At 45.7% G+C, this 21,351-nt stretch overlaps 1 protein-coding gene across 1 annotated transcript in view; it reads left to right on the forward strand.

The window, feature by feature from the left end:
• The window catches only part of NOL10 (nucleolar protein 10), a 742,763-nt gene that overhangs the window by 157,493 nt on the left and 563,919 nt on the right, over positions 1 to 21,351 (forward strand). The window contains exon 5 of the mRNA XM_086926337.1: positions 332 to 369. Coding sequence (XP_086782463.1) covers positions 332 to 369 — 38 coding nt within the window. The remainder of the gene's footprint in view (positions 1 to 331; positions 370 to 21,351) is intronic.

Raw genomic sequence — 21,351 nt, forward strand, 5'->3', positions numbered from 1 at the left:
GTACAGCAATTAAATAATTAAACAAAAATGCAGTATTGTTTGATTGTAATAAGAAACAATGTCCACAGTCCGTGCAAAGTTTGCATAATGGTGAAATCAGTTGCTTGTTGAAGGAGAAATGGTTGTAATGACACATAGACGTTTTGTATACTAGATCCTTCCTTTCGCAAAAGGTTAGCAGTACACCATTCTTAATCCATGCAAACCACCACAAATCTGGTTGTTTGGTAAAACATCCGACATTGATATTTTTCTGATCTGATGAGGTTGCTTTCCCATAATGTTGCAAAATACGGTGTTATACTGACGTTTTAACTCTTATGTTTTTCAGTTGTTAAATTTGATGTGTTGTCGGATGACTATTCAAAGGTATGTATATTAGGATTCACTTTCTTTTTTTATAATAAAATATGGGTATTCATATACCTACGTATCGCTGCTTATAAACACTTAAGCAGTGTTTGAGTTAATTTATAGCTAGTGTGTGCAAAGTCATGTAGCAGTTTCAAAACAGCTGATTTGCAATTGTGCTGCAAAAATATTGTAATTATATTGAGACCGTTAGGCATGGCCAGTGACTGAGCCAAGATGATAACTTCACAGTCCTCACCCTCCCCACATGACCCTTGCTCAGGGGCAGCTCCTCCGTTAAGGCGGAGGAGCTTCGCCCCACTGATTAAAATGCTCCTCACCCCCCCAGAGATGAAAAATAAAATGGTAATACCATTACTGTATTACCGTTTTATTTTTTAATAACCCTGTCCCAAGCGTCAGTATAGGGGCAGGGCAGTTGCTGACTGGCAGCAGCAGAAAGAAGTTATGAGCAGGGCACTTATGTTTAAAGTGTGCCTGTCCATTTGGCCGTTCCTCTTGTGACGGCCAGCCAGACATGCAGACTTAGACAGCTGGGTTGAGACAGAGTAAAGTGCTCCAGTGCTCTTTGGAGTGCTGAGAGAGACTGCTCCCTCCAATCCTGATGCTGCTGTCATGCTGAGAGCAGCAGCAGGATTGGTTAGGGGAGTTGCCTGGGGCCCACGCCGAAGGAGTGAAGGACACTGGACGAGTGTGCCGTAAGGTTGGTGAGATATCTTTTCTTTTTTTTTTATGTCTTAAATGTATTTAATGTGTAGCAAATCGCAGATATACATTACATTACCGTTTTAAGGTTATAATAATGTAATGCATATCGGCAATTTTGTTGATGTAATGTTGCTGTGCACCGGCACCCACCTACCTCCCATTTGCCCACCCCACCACTCCCTGTAGGTGGCAGCTGCCAGTGCCCTTGCTATTGGCCCACATCCCCTTGGAGTTTTTTTTTCATTTCAGTTGATGAGTATTATGGAGAGGATTCTATTGTGTAGATGGTTAACTTACAGAGCATGGGCTGTGCATCTGGACCTTTTTGTGTGTTACTTTTTGTGTGTTATTGTACAGTTAATAAAAACCATTACAAAACTAGCAACAATAAAAACTGTTATGAATATTTATAGCAGCATAGGGAGTGGTACTTGAGGTAAGTTAAAAGAGAAAAAAAAGAGCTGTGTGTTACAGATGTCGAAAAGTTGGATCCGTCCATACTATCCAAACATTTGGTCTTAGTGCTTTAGATAGATCTCTAGACTGTTATTCTGGTATTGACCAAGGTGTGGTAGCAGTATTCTGCCCATGGCCTGTAAATTAAATGCTACTAGTAGGCCTGCAGCACACATTGTGCCACCCACTCAAGTAGACCTCTAAACATGTCTCTGGCCCACCATTGCAGCCTGTGTGTGCTATTATAAACTGCCAATTCGACCAAGCTAAATTAACCTTGTGCTAGGCCAAAACCTTCCTTTTTAATACATATAAGTCACCCCTAGGGTAGAGCCTAACAGCTGAGAGGGTAGGGTGCAATGTATTTTAAACGTTTGACAACTACCTTTAACTTTTACTTGCCCTAGTAGTTAAAAAGTATTGGATTTGTTTTTCACTTCTGCAAGGCCTACCTCTCCCATAGGATAACAATGAGTTCTCTTATTACATTTAATAAGTGATCATTTTCAATTGGGAGCAAATAGGAATGTTAAGTTTGGTGTCTAAATAATTGTAATTTCAAATCCATCTTTAATGGTAAAGTTGGATTTTAAGTTACAGTTCTGAAAATGCCATTTTTAGAATGTTGTCCTGAAGGCAAATAGCCTGGTGGACTCAGGTGCGCACAACTTTAAATGATATACAAACTGTCGTTCTTGTAAACAATGGTTCAATATTTTTGAACCAAACACATTTTAATGATATTTGATCATAAAGTTTCAATCATAAAACTTACCTTATTGTACTACACGGTACATGTCAATACTGTGATATTCTTGCAATCACTTTCCAGCAAATTAACAATACTAGAACAACATCATTACAACAAAGCATATTTCGAAGACATAAGCCCAATGCATTTCAGGACTACTGTCGTCCCTTTTTCAGGGGCATCTCTGCAAAACACAAGGCATAAAATTCTGTAAATGTAAATGTTTGCCGATCTGTATGCCATTTGTAAACTTCAGCAGGCTATTTGCCTTCTGGCCCCCCTTTTTAGGTCTTGATGAGCCAACGCGCATGCGTTGCTATGCGAGAGTTAAGTAAGGGCTCTCAAAAAGGCTGCCAAAGTCTGCAGGCGGATCGGGTACAGTGCATGTGGGTGTGCACCATTTGTCCGCCTGCAGCCTTTGGGAGGACTTTCGCAACTGCTTTGATGTTTTCAGTGAGCCGCTCGGCCACTGAGAACATCAAAGCGGCCACCAAAGTGCTTACCATTTACCACCCCATCCCTTATCACACTTCCTGCTTGTTGTAAAAGCTACAGGACATAGTGTCAAGATAACTTGCTAGTCACATTTAGTGTGTGTGCGCGCAGGCACGTATCAAGTAAAATACCAACCATTTCATTAATGTATCAAGTAAAATGCCAACCATTTCATTAACGTCCTCTCTACCCCACTGTCTTTGTTGGCTTAGAAATACGAAGAAAAGCAGACTAATCGTAGACTTATCATCATATATCTACTATATGCCTAGGCAATTAGTCATTCTCCGGCACCAGCGCTTAACCCCAACATTAGGACGACTTAAAAGTTTTTACCTACATTCCACTGCTGTGAGCAGGAGCACTGGTCACGTGACGGAGCGCGTGCCAAAATCCCAGGCAGCTTTCTTTCCGACCGCTTCTTGGCCTCCGTGAGTCACAAGGAAAACAAGCTGAAACATGCAAAACGAAAAGCGCAGGATAATTTTTAATCCTAAAATTATCCAACATTAATTGGGCAGCATTTCAACGATGTTACACATTCCGGACATTTCAGCAGCAAGCCCACTTCAACCAGCACATTTTAACTCGTGTTAAACCAGGGGAAACTCGTGTTTTATTACACAGCGGCCTGCGTCAGAAGCCTGGGTTGAGAAAGCTGAAGCGGTCCCGCGCTACACAGATGGATGACTGTTTATTAGTTTAGTGTTAATTGAAATGGTTTTGTGGGGAGTGAGTCAGGGAAGTGCGTGTACTCCCTATATATCCTCTACATAGAAGTGCATGGGAGTCTGTCGAGACTTTCTGATTTATAAAACCTGTCTCATGGCACCAACACGTTCTGTCAGAAGTCATATTACTTTACCTGGTTGGAATTAATGAGCTAGAATCATCTCGGTTTCAAGGATTATCAGGATTAATGTATCTAACCAAATGACCAACTTGCTAAATAAAGAGGGAGTGGGACAAGGAAACGACCTACCTCTGGGTGATCTCAGTTGGCTATACACGGCAGCCAGGGCGTGAATAGTTTGCCCGTGTTAGAGGCCAGGAGAAAAGCCCATCTAGAGTTGATAATTTCTGGTGGCATGTATGAGGACAAAAAATAAATAAATAAATAAAAAAAACTAAAAAAAAAAACTAGAAAAAAAAAACTTGCTAAATAAAGCAGATTAACAGGCCATCTATGCGGGTGCGAATAAAGTGTATGTACTTTTCTTGTTTTGGAGGCGGCTAAACACACACGTGCTAATTACAGGCAAACCCTGTGCTTGTATAAACGCCCAAAGGAAGCAGCTGGTACATCATTAAAATAACAGCCATGTTGAAGAGGTGCAGCTCCTGACGTCTTGGGACAAGCACATAAACACTCATAGCCAGCGTGTATTGCAGTAACCTTTGAACTCTCACTTTAATATGACGGTCACGCAAAGAATTGGGAGCTTTGGGGACTCGAGGTTCACTTCACCAAAAATCACATTGGAAAACAGACTAAATTTCCACAGTCTTAGCAAAGCATAGAGCGCAGCAAATACCTCCCCCCCCCCGCCCCCCCTCACCCTCCATTATTCCCATAAGGCAGGTGCTTCAAGAGCCGGGATCACGGCCTGGGGCGCTCCTACTAACATAAATTTAACAAGTTGTTGTCACCAAGCTTCCCAGGAAGCAGACCAGCGACGCCATATGAACAACAGGCAGCCACAACACATCTCCTAGTCTTTTCCTACCATTTTTTATCCCGTCCGTGGTTTGTTCCTCATAAGCTTCCTTTCAATATGCCCATTTCTTTTCACACAACTTAAAGCACTTTCTATAACATCCTCCTGTCTCCTGTACCTTTTCTCTTCACTCAAACACCTATTTCTCCTTAAACTCTCCATTTTATTTCAAACAAAAACTCTCCAGTTCTCCTTTCTTGTGTGTTTCTTCTTATTCCTGCCACCCCTTATGTTACAAATCCTTTTAATACGACACAAAGCATCCACCGCGGCCATAATATCAACGCTTGTAGGGCACTTTTGGATTAGGCTACAAACAGGGCTGTTACGCCAAACTGTTAAATTAATCTACAAACAGGGCCATAATATTATGGCCTCGAGGTGGCACATGTCCAGTACATTGTAAAAACAAAAAGAAATGTTAATGTTTCCCTTTTAATTATCGTCGGTGGTCTGCGTGATATTCTTAGAACTCTCACTTTAACATAACTGTCACACAAAGAGTTGGGAGCTCTGGGGACTCTAGGTACACTTCACAAAAAGCTCCATTAGAAAACAGACTAAATTTGAAACAGTATCAGCAGAGGGGCAAGTGACTGAATGGGCACCGAGCGCAGCAATCCCCATGGAATAGTTTTTTTGGAGGGGGCTAAACACATGCGCTAATTACAAGCAAACCCTGTGTTTGTATAAACGCTCAATGGAAGCAGCTAGTACCTCATTAAAATAACAGCCATGTTGAAGTGGTGCAGATCCTGACGTCTTGGGACTAGCACATAAACACTCATCGCCAGCGTGTATTGCGGTAACCTTTGAACTCTGAGTTTAACATGATGGTCACGCCAAGAATTGGGAGCTTTGGGGACTCGAGGTGCACTTCACAAAAAATCACATTGAAAAGCAGACTAAATTTCAATCAATCAATCAATCAATCATCGTATTTATATAGCGCGCTACTTACCCAGAGGGTCTCAAGACGCTGGGGGGGGGGGATCCGCTACTGCTCGAACAGCCAGGTCTTGAGTTGCCTCCTGAAGGCGAGGTGGTCCTGGGTCAGGCGGAGGTAGGTGGGGAGGGAGTTCCATGTCTTGGCGGCGAGGTAGGAGAAGGACCGTCCCCCTGTGGTGGCTCTCCGGATGCGGGGGACGGCGGCAAGGGCGTGGCTGGTCGAACGGAGCTGGCGTTTGGGAGCGTAGAAGTTGAGGCGGCCGTTGAGGTATCCTGGGCCTTGGCTGTGTAGGGCTTTGTGTGCGTGAGTGAGGAGACGGAAGCTGATTCTCTTGTTGACCGGGAGCCAATGCAGATCTCTCAGGTGTCCGGAGATGTGGCTGCGATGGGGGATGTCCAGGATGAGTCGTGCTGAGGCGTTCTGGATCCGCTGGAGTCTCTTCTGGAGTTTGGCGGTGGTTCCGGCGTAGAGGGTGTTGCCGTAGTCCAGACGGCTGGTGACGAGGGCCTGGGTGACCGTCTTCCTGGTCTCGGTGGGGATCCACCGGAAGATCTTACGTAGCATGCGCAGGATATTGAAGCACGACGAGGAGACGGCGTTGACTTGTCTGGTCATGGAGAGGGAGGAGTCCAGGATGAAGCCCAGGTTGCGTGCGTGGTCTGTTGGTTTGGGTGCGCTGCCTAGGGCGGGGGGCCACCAGGAGTCGTCCCAGGCGGAGGGTGAGGATCCCAGGATGAGGACTTCCGTTTTGTCTGAGTTCAGTTTCAGGCGGCTGTTCTTCATCCATTCGGCTACCTCTTTCATCCCTTCGTGAAGGTTGGCTCTGGCGGTGGCGGGGTCGTTGGTAAGGGAGAGGATCAGCTGGGTGTCGTCGGCGTAGGAGATGATGTTGAGGTTGTGCTGGCGTGCGATGTCTGCGAGGGGGTTCATGTAGATGTTGAAGAGGGTTGGACTGAGCGAGGAGCCTTGAGGGACGCCGCAGATGACTTCGGTGGCTTCGGATCTGAACGGGGGGAGGTGGACTCTCTGTGTCCTTCCAGCGAGGAAGGAGATGATCCACTCCAGTGCCTTCTCCTGGACTCCGACGTTGCTGAGGCGTTGTACTAGGGTGCGGTGGCAGACAGTGTCGAAGGCTGCGGAGAGGTCGAGGAGGATGAGGGCCGCTGTTTCTCCGTTGTCGAGCAGCGCTCGGATGTCATCGGTGACTGCGATCAGGGCGGTCTCGGTGCTGTGGTTGGCCCGGAAGCCAGACTGCGAGGGGTCGAGGGAGCCGTTCGTCTCGAGGAAGGCAGCCAGCTGCTTGTTGACGGTCTTCTCGATGACTTTTGCAGGAAACGGGAGCAGCGAGATGGGGCGGTAGTTCTTGAGGTCGGTGGGGTCAGCCGATGGCTTCTTGAGTAGAGCGCTGAGTTCGGCGTGTTTCCAGCTCTCCGGGAAGGTAGCGGTGTCGAAGGAGGTGTTGATGATGTCCCGCAGGTGGGATGCGATGATAGCGTCGGCCTTGTTGAAGACGTGGTGAGGGCAGGGGTCGGTTGGGGATCCGGAGTGGATGGAGTTCATCGTGCAGACAGTCTAAGCAAAGGGGTCAGTGACTGAAGGAGCACAGAGCGCAGCAACGGCCCAAACCCTCTCACCGCCTCCATTATTCCCATAAGGCAGGTCCCTCAAGAGCCGATATCACGGCCTGGGGCGCTCCTACTAACATAAATTAACAGGTTGTTGTCACCAAGCTTCACAGGAATCAGACCAGCGACGCCATATGAACAGCAGGCAGCCACAACACACCTCCTAGTCTTTTCCTACCATTTTTTTATCCCGTCCTTTGGTTTGTTCCTCATACGCTTCCTTTCAATATGCCCATATCTTTTCCACACACACACCACACACACATACACACACGCACAACCACACACACACACAACCACAGCCACACACACAACCATACACACAACCACACACACAACCACACACACACCCACACACACAACCACACACACACAAACAACCACACACACAACCCTAACCACACACACACAACCACACACACACAACCACACACACACTCACCCAACAACACACACACCCAACCACACACACACCCAACCACACACACAAACCACCCACACACACAACCACCCACACACACAACCACACACACACAACCACACACACAACCACACACGACCACAACCACACACACAACCACCTGCACAAACACACAACACACACAACCACAAACAAGCACGACACACAACCACAAGCACACACACAACCACACACACAAACACACACAACCACAACCACAACCACACACACACAACCACACACACACACAACCACACACAACCACACACAACCACACACACACAACCACAAGCATAAGCACACATACAACCACACACAACCACAAACACAACACACACAACCACATACCCAAAACCACACACAAACACCCACAACCACACACCCACAACCACACACCCACAACCACACACCCACAACCGCACACCCACAACCATACACCCACAACCACACGCACATATACAACCACACACACAACCACATACACACACTTAGCCACACACACACATGCAACCACACACACAACCACAACCACACACACAACCACAACCACACACACAACCACAACCACACACACAACCACACACACAACCACACCATCAGTGCACACTTTCACCAGACACAGACACCATCAGTCGTCAATGCACGCTTTCACCGGGCACAAACACCACCAGCTGTCAGTGCATGCTTTCACCTGCCACAAACACCACCAGCCGTCAGTGCACGCTTCCACCAGGCACACACCACCAGACGTCAGTGCACGCTTTCACCAGGCACACACACACCACCAGCTGTCAGTGCACGCTTTCACCAGGCACACACACACCACCAGCCGTCAGTGCACGCTTTCACCAGGCACACATACACACCACCAGCCGTCAGTGCACGCTTCCACCAGGCACACACACCACCAGCCGTCAGTGCACGCTTCCACCAGGCACACACACCACCAGCCATCAGTGCACAGTTTCTACAGGCACACACACCACCAGCCATCAGTGCAGACATCAATTGTTAAGCATGCAAAATTAACTATTGTAGCAATCACAGTATGGCGCACTTCACTTTTAAACATATTCATCTAAAGCGCAGCATACCACCATTGCTACAAAAATAAATACACTTTTTTTGGCCTACAATTTAAAGACTTTTGTTGCAAATGGTGTTGCAATATTTAGCAATGCCAATAGCTCAAACTTGATTAATGCGAGACCGATTAAATTGCAAATGCTTGTTTCTAGTCTGATCCGGTGTGGTAGGTATACACCATCAGGCGCAGCACACTGATCATCAAAAAAATTAAACATTTGTTTACAAAGTGATAGTAAGGAGTGCGCAGTCCACACCACCTTTCAGTTTACTATCTTTTACCTACAATTGGACCACTGCACCCAAAACAGATTGTCCTTTGAATCTATATCAGCCATTACAGAGAATAGAGCCACCACTAAGTCACCACTAAGTCACCACTAAGGCTTATACTGTGGAGCAAGCCAATGAAATCTTTGGTCTTATCCAGGAAGCAGAAGAGTTAATTGTACATAGCGGATCTATTAGCCACCAGTTAAAACAACTTGAGTTCATTACGAAACGAGAACTTAATCAGAGACTTCACGCCTCGACTTTAATTCAATATCACAAGGTCAAGAGGATTCCACGTAGACTGCGATTAGCAATTAAACCTATGTTATATTCTGTGCAACAGAATGCTCAGTTTATGGAAAAATTTTACCAAATCCTTAATAAATGCTCTTTGAATTTAATTTTACTTCTAGCAGAAGAACTTGCAAAGACCATTTAGGAGCTAGAGGAGGAGATAGTTAATATTCGCACAGATCTGTCAAGCAGAATGCCTGGGGATGAATGGGAACAATGTCTAGACGATCTCAATAAGAAATTGGACGACTATGGTAAAGAATTGCAAGAAACAAAGCTATGCAAGTTTAAACGTGATACCATCGATTACAAGCTCAATGCGGCATACACCTGGGCAGAGGTGTATACCCAACGGCGTTTTACACGCAGGCTGAACACATCCTCAGAAGAGAGCATAGTGCGGACAAGGACACTGACTCAGCGAGAGTACCAGTTAAGCATATGCAGGTGGCCATTGATGATAAAACATTAGAAAACACTGGACCATCTGCACCGCAGGTCTCTTTTTTTTTTGTCCCAGGCACCGGATATGGGTCAGCCACCAGATGTGAGCACTGAAAAAGGAAGCAAAAAACAAGGCGAGGACGAAGAAAAAGACAAAGGGAAGAAAGGCCTGAGGAGCCATAGCAAACCCTCGTAATCAACATATCATCACGAGTCCTAACATCTAAGGAAATTGCTATTCTGAATAAAGGGACCACTTTTGTTCCCACTTATACAGGATCAGCTTTTGAAAACGAAATATCCATGTACAAGTTCATGAGAATATTAAGGCAGAGGAATTTTTTCGAAAATGTCATTTCTACACATGATCCTAAAGAAGTAAAGTAAATTTACACCCAAAAGTGCTTTTGAAGCTCCAGTGTCACATACAACACTTGACATATTTGAATCATTAGTAGAGAAGGATTTGAAGAAATTGAATTACATGAGAAAGAAGACCTCCCCTAACAATCTCAGTAGAGCAGAAAAAAGCACTTTAGCACAATTGGCTAGAAGTACTGAGATCACATTTCAAAAAGCAGATAAAGGCGGGGCTCTGGTGCTGATGGATACTTGTTTTCACTAGGAGAAATTAGCAGAACATGTGGGAAACAAATCATTGAAAAAGCCCTTAATATGGATTGGATTGAAGAGAGCACATCTAAATCTCTCTTACCTCAATTCCCACAGAGACCAAAACTCTACATGTTGCCGAAGGTCCATAAACATTTGCACAACCCACCATTCTGACTTATTGTGTCAGGATGTGGGTCTGTGTTTGAACCTGTTGGCAGATTCATTGATACATTTTTACAGCCTTTCGTGCAACCATGGCACACCTACATACAGGACACTTGCAAAGACCATTTAGGAGCTAGAGGAGGAGATAGTTAATATTCGCACAGATCTGTCAAGCAGAATGCCTGGGGATGAATGGGAACAATGTCTAGACGATCTCAATAAGAAATTGGACGACTATGGTAAAGAATTGCAAGAAACAAAGCTATGCAAGTTTAAACGTGATACCATCGATTACAAGCTCAATGCGGCATACACCTGGGCAGAGGTGTATACCCAACGGCGTTTTACACGCAGGCTGAACACATCCTCAGAAGAGAGCATAGTGCGGACAAGGACACTGACTCAGCGAGAGTACCAGTTAAGCATATGCAGGTGGCCATTGATGATAAAACATTAGAAAACACTGGACCATCTGCACCGCAGGTCTCTTTTTTTTTTGTCCCAGGCACCGGATATGGGTCAGCCACCAGATGTGAGCACTGAAAAAGGAAGCAAAAAACAAGGCGAGGACGAAGAAAAAGACAAAGGGAAGAAAGGCCTGAGGAGCCATAGCAAACCCTCGTAATCAACATATCATCACGAGTCCTAACATCTAAGGAAATTGCTATTCTGAATAAAGGGACCACTTTTGTTCCCACTTATACAGGATCAGCTTTTGAAAACGAAATATCCATGTACAAGTTCATGAGAATATTAAGGCAGAGGAATTTTTTCGAAAATGTCATTTCTACACATGATCCTAAAGAAGTAAAGTAAATTTACACCCAAAAGTGCTTTTGAAGCTCCAGTGTCACATAAAACACTTGACATATTTGAATCATTAGTAGAGAAGGATTTGAAGAAATTGAATTACATGAGAAAGAAGACCTCCCCTAACAATCTCAGTAGAGCAGAAAAAAGCACTTTAGCACAATTGGCTAGAAGTACTGAGATCACATTTCAAAAAGCAGATAAAGGCGGGGCTCTGGTGCTGATGGATACTTGTTTTCACTAGGAGAAATTAGCAGAACATGTGGGAAACAAATCCTTGAAAAAGCCCTTAATATGGATTGGATTGAAGAGAGCACATCTAAATCTCTCTTACCTCAATTCCCACAGAGACCAAAACTCTACATGTTGCCGAAGGTCCATAAACATTTGCACAACCCACCATTCTGACTTATTGTGTCAGGATGTGGGTCTGTGTTTGAACCTGTTGGCAGATTCATTGATACATTTTTACAGCCTTTCGTGCAACCATGGCACACCTACATACAGGACACTTCAGATTTCTTTACGAAGCTTGAGAAAGTGACCTTATCATCACAACAAGAATGTGTACTGTGCACAATAGATGTCGTTGCACTTTACACTTTTATTGCACATTCTGAAAGTCTTGAGGCAATTGAGTGGTGAAATTAGGATCAACAAAATATGTTTGCTTGAACATATCCACTTTTGTCTGTTCCATAGTTATTTTACATGGGACAAGAAGTACTATTTACAACTCAGTGGAACTTCCATGGGGTTCGCAGGAGCCCCATTGTACGCTAAAACATTTATGGCGAAATTTGAGGCAGAGAATATTTTTGCTAAATCAGAATGAGTCAAATAACTGGTGTTCTTTTGTCAATATATAGATGAAATGTTTTTGATTTGGACTGGGTCAGAAGCTAGCCTTCTAGAGAACATTCAACAGCTGAATTTGAGGAACCCCAGAATTCAGTTTACCTACACCATCAGCAAGAGGGCAGTTTCATTGTTGGACATTAACGTGGAATGGAGTGAACAAGGATTAAGTACCAGTTTATACCTAAAACCAACCAACAGGAACAGCTCTTTGCTGTTCCAAAGCTTTCATCCACCTACTTTACTGAAAACTCTCCCATATTCTCAGTTTTTGAGTCAGGCGACTCGTTTCCAATACCACCCAATGTCAAGCTTCCATTCAGGAATTTAAGATGAAATATGCAAGCCGTGGATATACTACTGAACTTCTGGATAGTCAAGCTCAAAAGGCATTATCACATGAAAGAGGGGATTTATTGAAGAAAAAAATTAAAATAGAAACGTCACGCATAGTTTTTGTCTCAAAATTCTTGACAAATTCTCCAAAGATACGCAATATCATCAGAAGAAGGTTGTAGCTTTTACAACAAGAGCCAGATTTCAGAAATATCTATGCATCACAACCTTTATTAGCACATACAAGGTCGAGAAATATCAAGGAATTACTGGCCAGCAAAACGTCTGTGGTTATAAAAGATACCATCGGAATGCGTAAATGTCAGAATTGCACACATTGCAATAATGTTATCACGGGTAATAGGATCTCTCATCCACACAGGGGAAAGCATCAAGTTATCTTTTAAGGGAGATTACAATACCCATAATGTGATTTACTCTATTAAGTGACCATGCAGCCTATTAGACATTGGCAAAATGGAAAGGACATTATATTGAGTCGGAATCTGGTTAGTAAATGCCGATGGAAAGGGCGTGTCACTAATGTCAGATAAGGCTCGATTCCCGGTGAGGTCACTGGACCATAATTTGCTCTTACCATGGGTTTTTTCAGCTCTACTTCCTCCCTTTCAGAAGAAAGATGGTTTGCCATGGCATTTTTAATCAGATTAGCATCTTCTTTCTTAATGGTGTCCAGTGCTAAAAAAAAGCCCATGATGACCACGTTTTTTAAGGGTGGATTCAATGTATACTAGCCATGGTATTTTTCTAACCTTATCTAGAGCTAGGCAGTCTTTTAAAATCATATGGTTTATCAGGGCTATTTTCAATAAGTCAGTTTCATAACTCAGCCCTAATTCTGCATGAATGGAAAAAGTGGGGGTGGACTGAGGTACCGACAGCACAGATCTTAAAAATGTATTTTCAACTGCTTGTATTGGGTGGTATTGTGTACTATACCCCCAAATGTCGGAGCCATATGTAGCCTGTGCTAGGCACTTGCTCTTATAAACTTTCACAATGGCTTCAATGGGTCTGGCCCCAAGACGTTTTGAAAATCCCATAAGGGCTGAAGTCGATCTGGAAAATACATTCCTTTTATATTTCATTTGAGGGCCCCAGGCCCCTTTTTCATCAAACAAGATCCCTAGATAGGTGAACTCAGGGACCCTTTATACCTCATCAGTACCACAGAAAAAAGATATCGTTCTTTGTTTTTTCCTACTGTGGTCCCCCACAATCATAACATGGTCTTTTTTAGCGTTTATTTTCAGTTCTAAAGACTCCATGAATTTGCTGAAGGTGTCCAGCAGTTTATTTAGACCCACTCCAGTGCGCGCCAACAAAACGGCGTCATCTGCGTAGAGGAGAACCGGTATTACGGTTTCTCTTACACGCGGTACGTCTAATGTAGCTCCCTTCAGGGCGGGTTCTAGAGCATTTATATAGAGCGTAACAAGTAGGGTGGCCAAAATGCACCCCTGCCTAACCCCACGTTCTGAATTAAAATACCTTGTACATCTCCCTTCCTGAGTGACACGAATAGAGGCGGACAAGCCACAATGAAGGTCCGCCAGGAATTTAACTAAGGAATAGTCAATGCCGATGTTAAGTAAAATTTGACACCGCTTCGACCTGTTTACCAGAGGTCCATAAACCCCATGTAGAGGGAGCCCTCTTTCGCTATGGTATATTTGCTAATAAGGAGCTGGAGATTAAGACATTGGTTTAATGTGCTCCTTTTACTTCTAAAGCCATACTGAGCATTAGACAAGATCCCTCTCCCTTCAAGACAATCTGTCAACCTCGCTAGGATAACTCTCCCTAAAATTTTCACTGTCGAATCTATCAGGTAGATGGGCCTACAACATGATGGGTCGTTTCTTTGACCCTTTTTAAAAACCGGAATAATGGTGGATTTGGACCAGGATACAGGGGAAGAATTCACCCCCGAGGCATTAAAGACATTTGTCAGAACCTTGGCCCAAAAACTCGGGAAACTTTTAAATAGGTCCGCTGGAACCCCATTCGGACCTGGCGCCTTGTTTTTCCTAGACTTATTGATAGCTCTTTTCACTTCTGTCTCCTGAAAAACCACTCCGGGGGCTAATTCTGAATTCAAAGGCACCTCTTGGGAGCTCTCTGCTGTCTGTATCCCATAAATCTTCTCAAAATGAGCAATCCATTTATCGTCAGGGATGATACAGTCAAGTGGAGAATTCTCGTCCTCCGATAAAAAGGGCTCATTAATGGTGGAGCAGAATTTCCCACTATAACTCAGTACCTCCGGGGATAGAAGTTTCTCCCAAGCCTCTTTTTTTATCTGGTTTTTCCTGTCCCTGATGACCTGGTTATATGCCTTCCTTAACTTCTGCACAATTTCCCTATTTCTGGGATTTCCTTTCAAGGCTTTTATTAGAGCTGAATGTGCTCTTGAGCAATTGCTATCAAACCTTTTTTTCCCGTTGTTAATTATAGGGTGACTGTTTACCGTCAATCTGTTTTAATTTGTTTACAAATAACATCAAAAGCCCCCACTATCATTGAACTCGAAGCAGCGTTATCCAGGCAAATAGCAAACTCATTCCCAACCTTGGTCAGAACTTCCCCCATAAATGTTTCTGGAACTACTTTTGTCCATTTTAATCTTCTACCCTGGTCCGTTAATGTCACCTCCCGCCCAGTAGTCACAATCGCTGATTCAGAGAAACTTAGGTGGGGCCCCGGTGCCACTTCTAAAATCACAGGATTATGGTCACTAAAGGCGGAAGACCCCACCTTATATGTTAAAACTCTTGGTAGTATTCTCACTGACCCGAATATGTAGTCTATGACTGTGCCTAACACCATGCCCTTAAAAGTAGGAGACCTAAAACCTCCCACGACACACGCCGATTCGTACAGATTCGTTGTGGCCAGAAGGTCTTCAAGGGCCTCCCCCGGCTTAGTATGCTCAAAATGCGTGTGAAATTAACTTGGGGGACCATCGAGGATATTATAAACACACGCATCGGCACTTGGGTGAATATTAAAATCTCCCATGAGAATAACCTCAGAACTTGGGTATTTAGCTCTGTATGTTACCAAAAAATTTGATCCGGTGTGGTAGGTACTCACCATCAGGCGCAGCACACTGATAATCAAAAAGATAAAACTTTTGTTTACAAAGTGATAGTAAGGAGTGCGTAGTCCACTCCACTGTTCACTTTTAGAATGTTGCCATTTTCTTGTCCTAACCAGTTGGTCGCTGCAGCCTCTATCCTGGTTCACATAACTAGGTTTAGCTGTCAGTTGGTCTTTGTTTATTGCTCCCAGTCATGAGACAAAGGCAGGAATAATTGTTGGCAGGATGGGCCATCTCTGACTTGATTAGGGGGAGGAGTGGTCACCTAGTACACTTTCACATTGCAAAGGATCTGCCTGACCACACTTACAAAGTGTTTGACACTACTGTTTTGTGACCCCAGACAAGGTGTGGCTAGGGAAGGGAGGCAGCAACTTTCAAGCACCAATGGGTGTGGAAATTTCCAGAAGCTTCTACTTTTGAACGAACACCGGAAAGCTATGCAGCCCACAAGAACGCCACCCGTAGACACCACCACCTCATCAGATCCGCCAAAAGGACCTCCCTCAAATACCACCTAGACAACAACGCAAACAACAGCAAACATCTCTTCAACATCGTGAAGGACCCTCCAACCCCTGCTCCAACACCAACGACATCCCACCTTCGCAAGACCTGTGCGACTCTCTGGCCACCTTCTTCCACCTCACGATCGCAGACATCCACGACGGCTTCAACGCCGCGACCCCCCGGCAACCACTGAGACCTCCACTCCTGCGACCACCACACGCACCATCTGCCTGCTCTCCTGGACCAACATCAACGACAATGACACCATCAAGATCATGAACACCGTCCACTCCGGATCCCCGTCAGACCCATGCCCACACCACATTTTCAACAAAGCCAGCACCACCATCGCACCCCATCTCCGGAAAGTCATCAACATCTCCTTCGAAACAGCAACCTTCCTGGAGAGCTGGAAGCACCCCGAGATCAACGCCTTACTCAAACCCAAGGCGGACCCCAATGGCCTCAAGAACTTCCGACCCATCTCCCTGCTCCCGTTCCCGGCGAAGGTCATCGAGAAGGCCATCAACAAACAGCTGACCAGATTTCTCGAGGAGAACCGCATCCTGGACCCGTCCCAGTCCGGTTTCCGCAGCAACCACAGCACATGAAATTGCCCTCATCGCCACCACCGATGACATCCGGACCCTGCTAGACAACGGAGAAACCGCGGCCCTCATCCTCCTGGACCTGTCAGCTACCTTCGACACGGTCTGCTACCGCACACTTCGAACATGCCTCCCCGATGCCGAGATCCAAGAGAAGGCCCTGGACTGGACCACCTCCTTCCTCTCCGGCAGAACACAGAGCGTCCACCTCCCCCCCCCTTCCGCTCCAAAGCCACCGAGATCCTCTGCGGCGTACCCCAGGGCTTGTCCCTCAGCCCAACGCTGTTCAAAATCTACATGGCACCGCTCGCACACGTTGCCCGACTGCACGACCTCAACATCATCTCCTACGCCGATGACTCCCAGCTGATCCTCTCTCTCACCAAGGACCCCCACACCGCCAAAACCAACCTCCACGAAGGAATGAAGGCCGTCGCCGACTGGATGAGAAACAACTGACTGAAGCTGAACTCGGAAAAGACGGAGGTCCTCATCCTCGGATCCACCCCCTCGGCCTGGGACGACTCCTGGTGGCCTTCCACACTAGGAACAGCTGCAACACCCACCGACCACGCATGCAACCTACGGGTCATCCTCGACTCCACCCTCTCCATGACGAAGCAGGTCAATTCCGTCTCTTCCTCCTGCTTCAACACCCTCTGCATGCTCCGCACGATCTACAAGTGGATCCCCACAGAAACAAGAAGGTCGGTCACCCAGGCACTCGTAAGCAGCAGGCTGGACTAAGGAAATGCCCTCCACACAGGAGCCTCGGCCAAACTCCTGAAGCGGCTCCAACGCATCCAGAACGCCTCCGCGCGCTTGATACTCAACATCCCTCTCCGCAGCCACATCACACCCCACCTGAGAGACCTGCACTGGCTCCCCATCAACAAGAGGATAACCTTCAAGCTCCTCAGCCACGCACACAAGGCACTCCACAACACCGGATCAGCTTACCGCAACAGCCGACTCAGCTTCTACACCCCCACCTGCCAGCTCCGCTCCGCTGACTACGCCCTTGCCACTGTTCCCCGCATCCAAAGAGTGACCGGCGGCAGCAGTTCAATCTCGCACCTCGCCGCCAAGGCATGGAACACCTTCCCCATCCGCCTACGGCAGACCCACGACCTACCGACCTTCAGAAGACTCCTAAAGACCTGGCTTTTCGAACAGTAGCAGCATTCCCCTCCCCTTAGCGCCTTGAGACCCTCACGGGTAAATAGTGCACTCTACAAATGCTTTAATTGATTGATTGATTGAACCTGTGAAAGACTACGAAGAACTGCTGCGCTGCTTTGAAAGAAGGACTACTATTTTGCTAACTTGCTGCATGAGTGAAAAAACTGGACTTGCATCTTGATCCCAGAACCACCAAAGTGACTCCAAGTACTAGTTGACGGGCTTCATAAGATCCTCCGGAACAGAAACGGTTCCAACCACCTTGAACCCAGCACCTGGACATTGTCTGCTGTGAGTACTACTCCCAAGTGGTGCCACCCCAGTCCTGGACTTTTGGAAGTGGGCCTGAAGGATTGATGGATAACAAATTGTCTATGAACACTCAAATAAACAACATCATTGGTACCTGCTTTGGACTAATGCGTAGTATGGGAAAAATCTTCAAGTGGATCCCTGTTCTGGCCCGAAAACCCTTAGTCCAGGGCCTAATAATAAATAGACTGGACTACGGAAACGCACTTTTGTCTTCCATAAATGAACACCATCTGAGGAGGCTTCAAGTTCTCCAGAACACCGCAGCCCGGTTGGTTCTTAACCTCCCACGAAAAACCTCCTCTGCTGCCTGTTTAAAAAGCCTACACTGGCTGCCGGTGAAAAAGTGCATCCTTTTTAAAACAATATGTCTGGTTCACAGACAACTGTATGGAAAAGGTCCTAAATACTGGTCCCAAAAACTCAGCTGGTATCAGCCACAAAGGGAACTTAGATCCAGAAAAAAACTCCTATTGACACCTTTAAGAATACGAACCTCCAGAAATGGCGGTCGAGCATTTTCGTTTCTGGCCCCGGCCGCATGGAACAAAATGCCTTTCCATCTCCGCAACTCCCCCGATCACGGTTGTTTTCGCAAGGGAGTAATGACTTGGCTCTTTGCAATCTAACTACGGCCCTTTCTGTCAGAGACTGCTGCAAGCGCCATGAGACTCCTAGGATGTGATTTGTGTGCTATACAAATTTCCCTGACTTGACTTGACTTGACAAGGTGCCCTGCCAGCCCAGCAGTGTTCCTTTTATCAGCACTGACACAGCACAACACATCACCTTGCTGCTGCTTTGGAACCACCACTGCTGGATGCATCCCTGTCTCAGGACCTCTCATTACAGCCCACAGATTCCTCTGAAACACTGCTACGCAACATTACCATGACACAGGCCTTCGCATCACATGCCCTTTGTTGACACCATTCTCAACCCAAACACAGCACTTCATTGAATGAATTCTGGAAGTGGGATCTTGCAGCACTCCACAAACTAGGATTTAAGGTACTCCATTCAGCTGGCCTAACATGGTTTCTGTATCTGTTATGAACAAAAGAACTGGGGAATGGGGTTTAAGCACAACTGCACCTATCCTAAGTGTTGCTTTGTGTAGTTTTATAGGTGCCACGGACCGGAGATTCAAAATCCCCTAAATCTCCTATGACAAAAATTGTCCTTACTTTCACAATTTTAACCAAATTTGGCCCAGCACACAAAGATCTTTTTCAAGTCATTTAATAAAAACACTGTAGCTAGGCTACAGTGTTTTTATGATGATTAAATAAAGAATGAACTTCAAACAACGTCGCTGATTCTGCCATCAAATGATTTACTATTGTGCATAATATTTGTGGTTATTATTGAATGACTTGAAAGAGATCTTTGTGTGCTGAACCAAATTTGGTTAAAATGGTTTCTGTATCTGCCCTGTGCTCCGTCGCAGTCAGCCTGAGCTTGTGACTAGCCTGGCGCAGCCAGATGTCCACGATTGGCACTTTGTGCTTTTAAGCACTGTTTTAATTTAAAACTTTAAAATTGCATTTCTCTGGTTCTACTGATTGGTTGTCATTTTGGTCTCAAATAATTTATTACATTTTACTCTGTTTCTAATTCGTGTGGGAATTTTTCTTGTGTTGGTTTTCACTTTATTACTCTTTGAAGTGCTGCATAAATACTTAACACAAAGTTATGGTTGACTGCTCTTGTGCCAAGCTACCAGAACATTGAGCACAGGCTAATTTGGGGTTGCTTGTGACTTCACCCTAACAGAAATTGTGGCTGCTGCTTGAGTAGGGTTTCACCCCCCTCAACCAGTAACCTAGTTTCCTACACTATCCATTTGTGCTTTTTCCTTAACACAAATACTTTTCCCGATTAACACTCCAGCAAGGTCCGGACAGTTAGTCCCTTGCTGATTTCCTCGGTTACCTATTGTCCCTTCTCTATCCATCGTGCTGTTCATCCCATCATTTACCATGGCCTGCACAGCCTCGTCCCTCCACCTCAGGCAGTAATATCTGTTTTTCTCAAAATGGCCAACCTTTCATGAACCAGTGTAAGGCACAGGCCATTGAAAACTGTGATCTATCATTCTGACCCCTCTAACCCACCTGTTCAATTAAACCCTCAAATGCAACTTAGCTCCCTTCCCTAAGGATTTGCTGTGGTCTGGTATGTACTTCGTGGGGCAGAGATAAGAATAATCTGTCTTGTGGTTCCTGCCTATAATGGCATAGGCGAACTAAGTAACTATGGCCTGGTATTGTGCCAAGAGTAATTACTAGTGGGTGAATTGAATTTAAGCATGCCACCTATTTCATTTTGTGCTGCCTAATGGAATCTCCCTGAGTAGTAGGGTATGCCCAAATGTGGGTTCAGTGTTTGGTGTGCCACAGACCTCAAGCTGAATCTCACTTATGAGAGCTAGCAAGACTGAAACTGGTCTGGGGTTGTTTGTGTTCCTGGTCTGAGTGTACCATGTTGGGCAGTTTGGTTTGGACTGTCTCTTATGGGACAGGGTTAAAACCGATGTGCTTATGTTTGTTCCATGTTTTATACTTAAGAGATGAGCTAGAGGAGAATGTACTGCAATGCAGGCAGTAGTCATTACCAGTGACAGCTTACGTGGGTTTTCTTAAAAAGTAGAGGAGTGGGCCTAATGTAGGATCTGAGCTCATTGTGCAGTAGGACTCAAACTACACCTCATTGAAAAGGTCCAAAATGGCCAACACCACTCTGGGATTATTGTTTGTCTACCCGTTCAGAGGATACTAGCCTTGTTAGGCAAGGCTAACATGTGTCTGCATATGCTTGGTCTCACTCTGTAATTGCACAAATGAACTACAGAACAGTGGAATGGAAGGGGCGTGGCTTGGGCGCCGATGGCGATGGTCGCCTGAGAGCTCGGCTCCGGGACTGAGCCCGTTATTATCCTGTAAATCGGAGGCTGCGGGGCACCCCAACCCCCACATTCTGTTGATCGGCCCGACGGAGACCCGCCGGGGCCCCTGGCGCAGTCCGAACGAGTGGTGACCCGGCGGAAAATCGAAGTTTGTGGAACTGCGGAGTGCGACCCAACATGGCGCCCGGACTTCATTGTCCCCTTGGCCGGATCCATTAGACTGGAGGAGCATCACTAGCAGCGGCGCGCCCCCTGCTCTTCCGTCTCCCAGTGATGTGAGGATCTGGACATC

This window comes from Lissotriton vulgaris, chromosome 6, assembly GCF_964263255.1.
Source record: "Lissotriton vulgaris chromosome 6, aLisVul1.2, whole genome shotgun sequence".
In the NCBI taxonomy this organism is placed as follows: Eukaryota; Metazoa; Chordata; class Amphibia; order Caudata; family Salamandridae; genus Lissotriton; species Lissotriton vulgaris.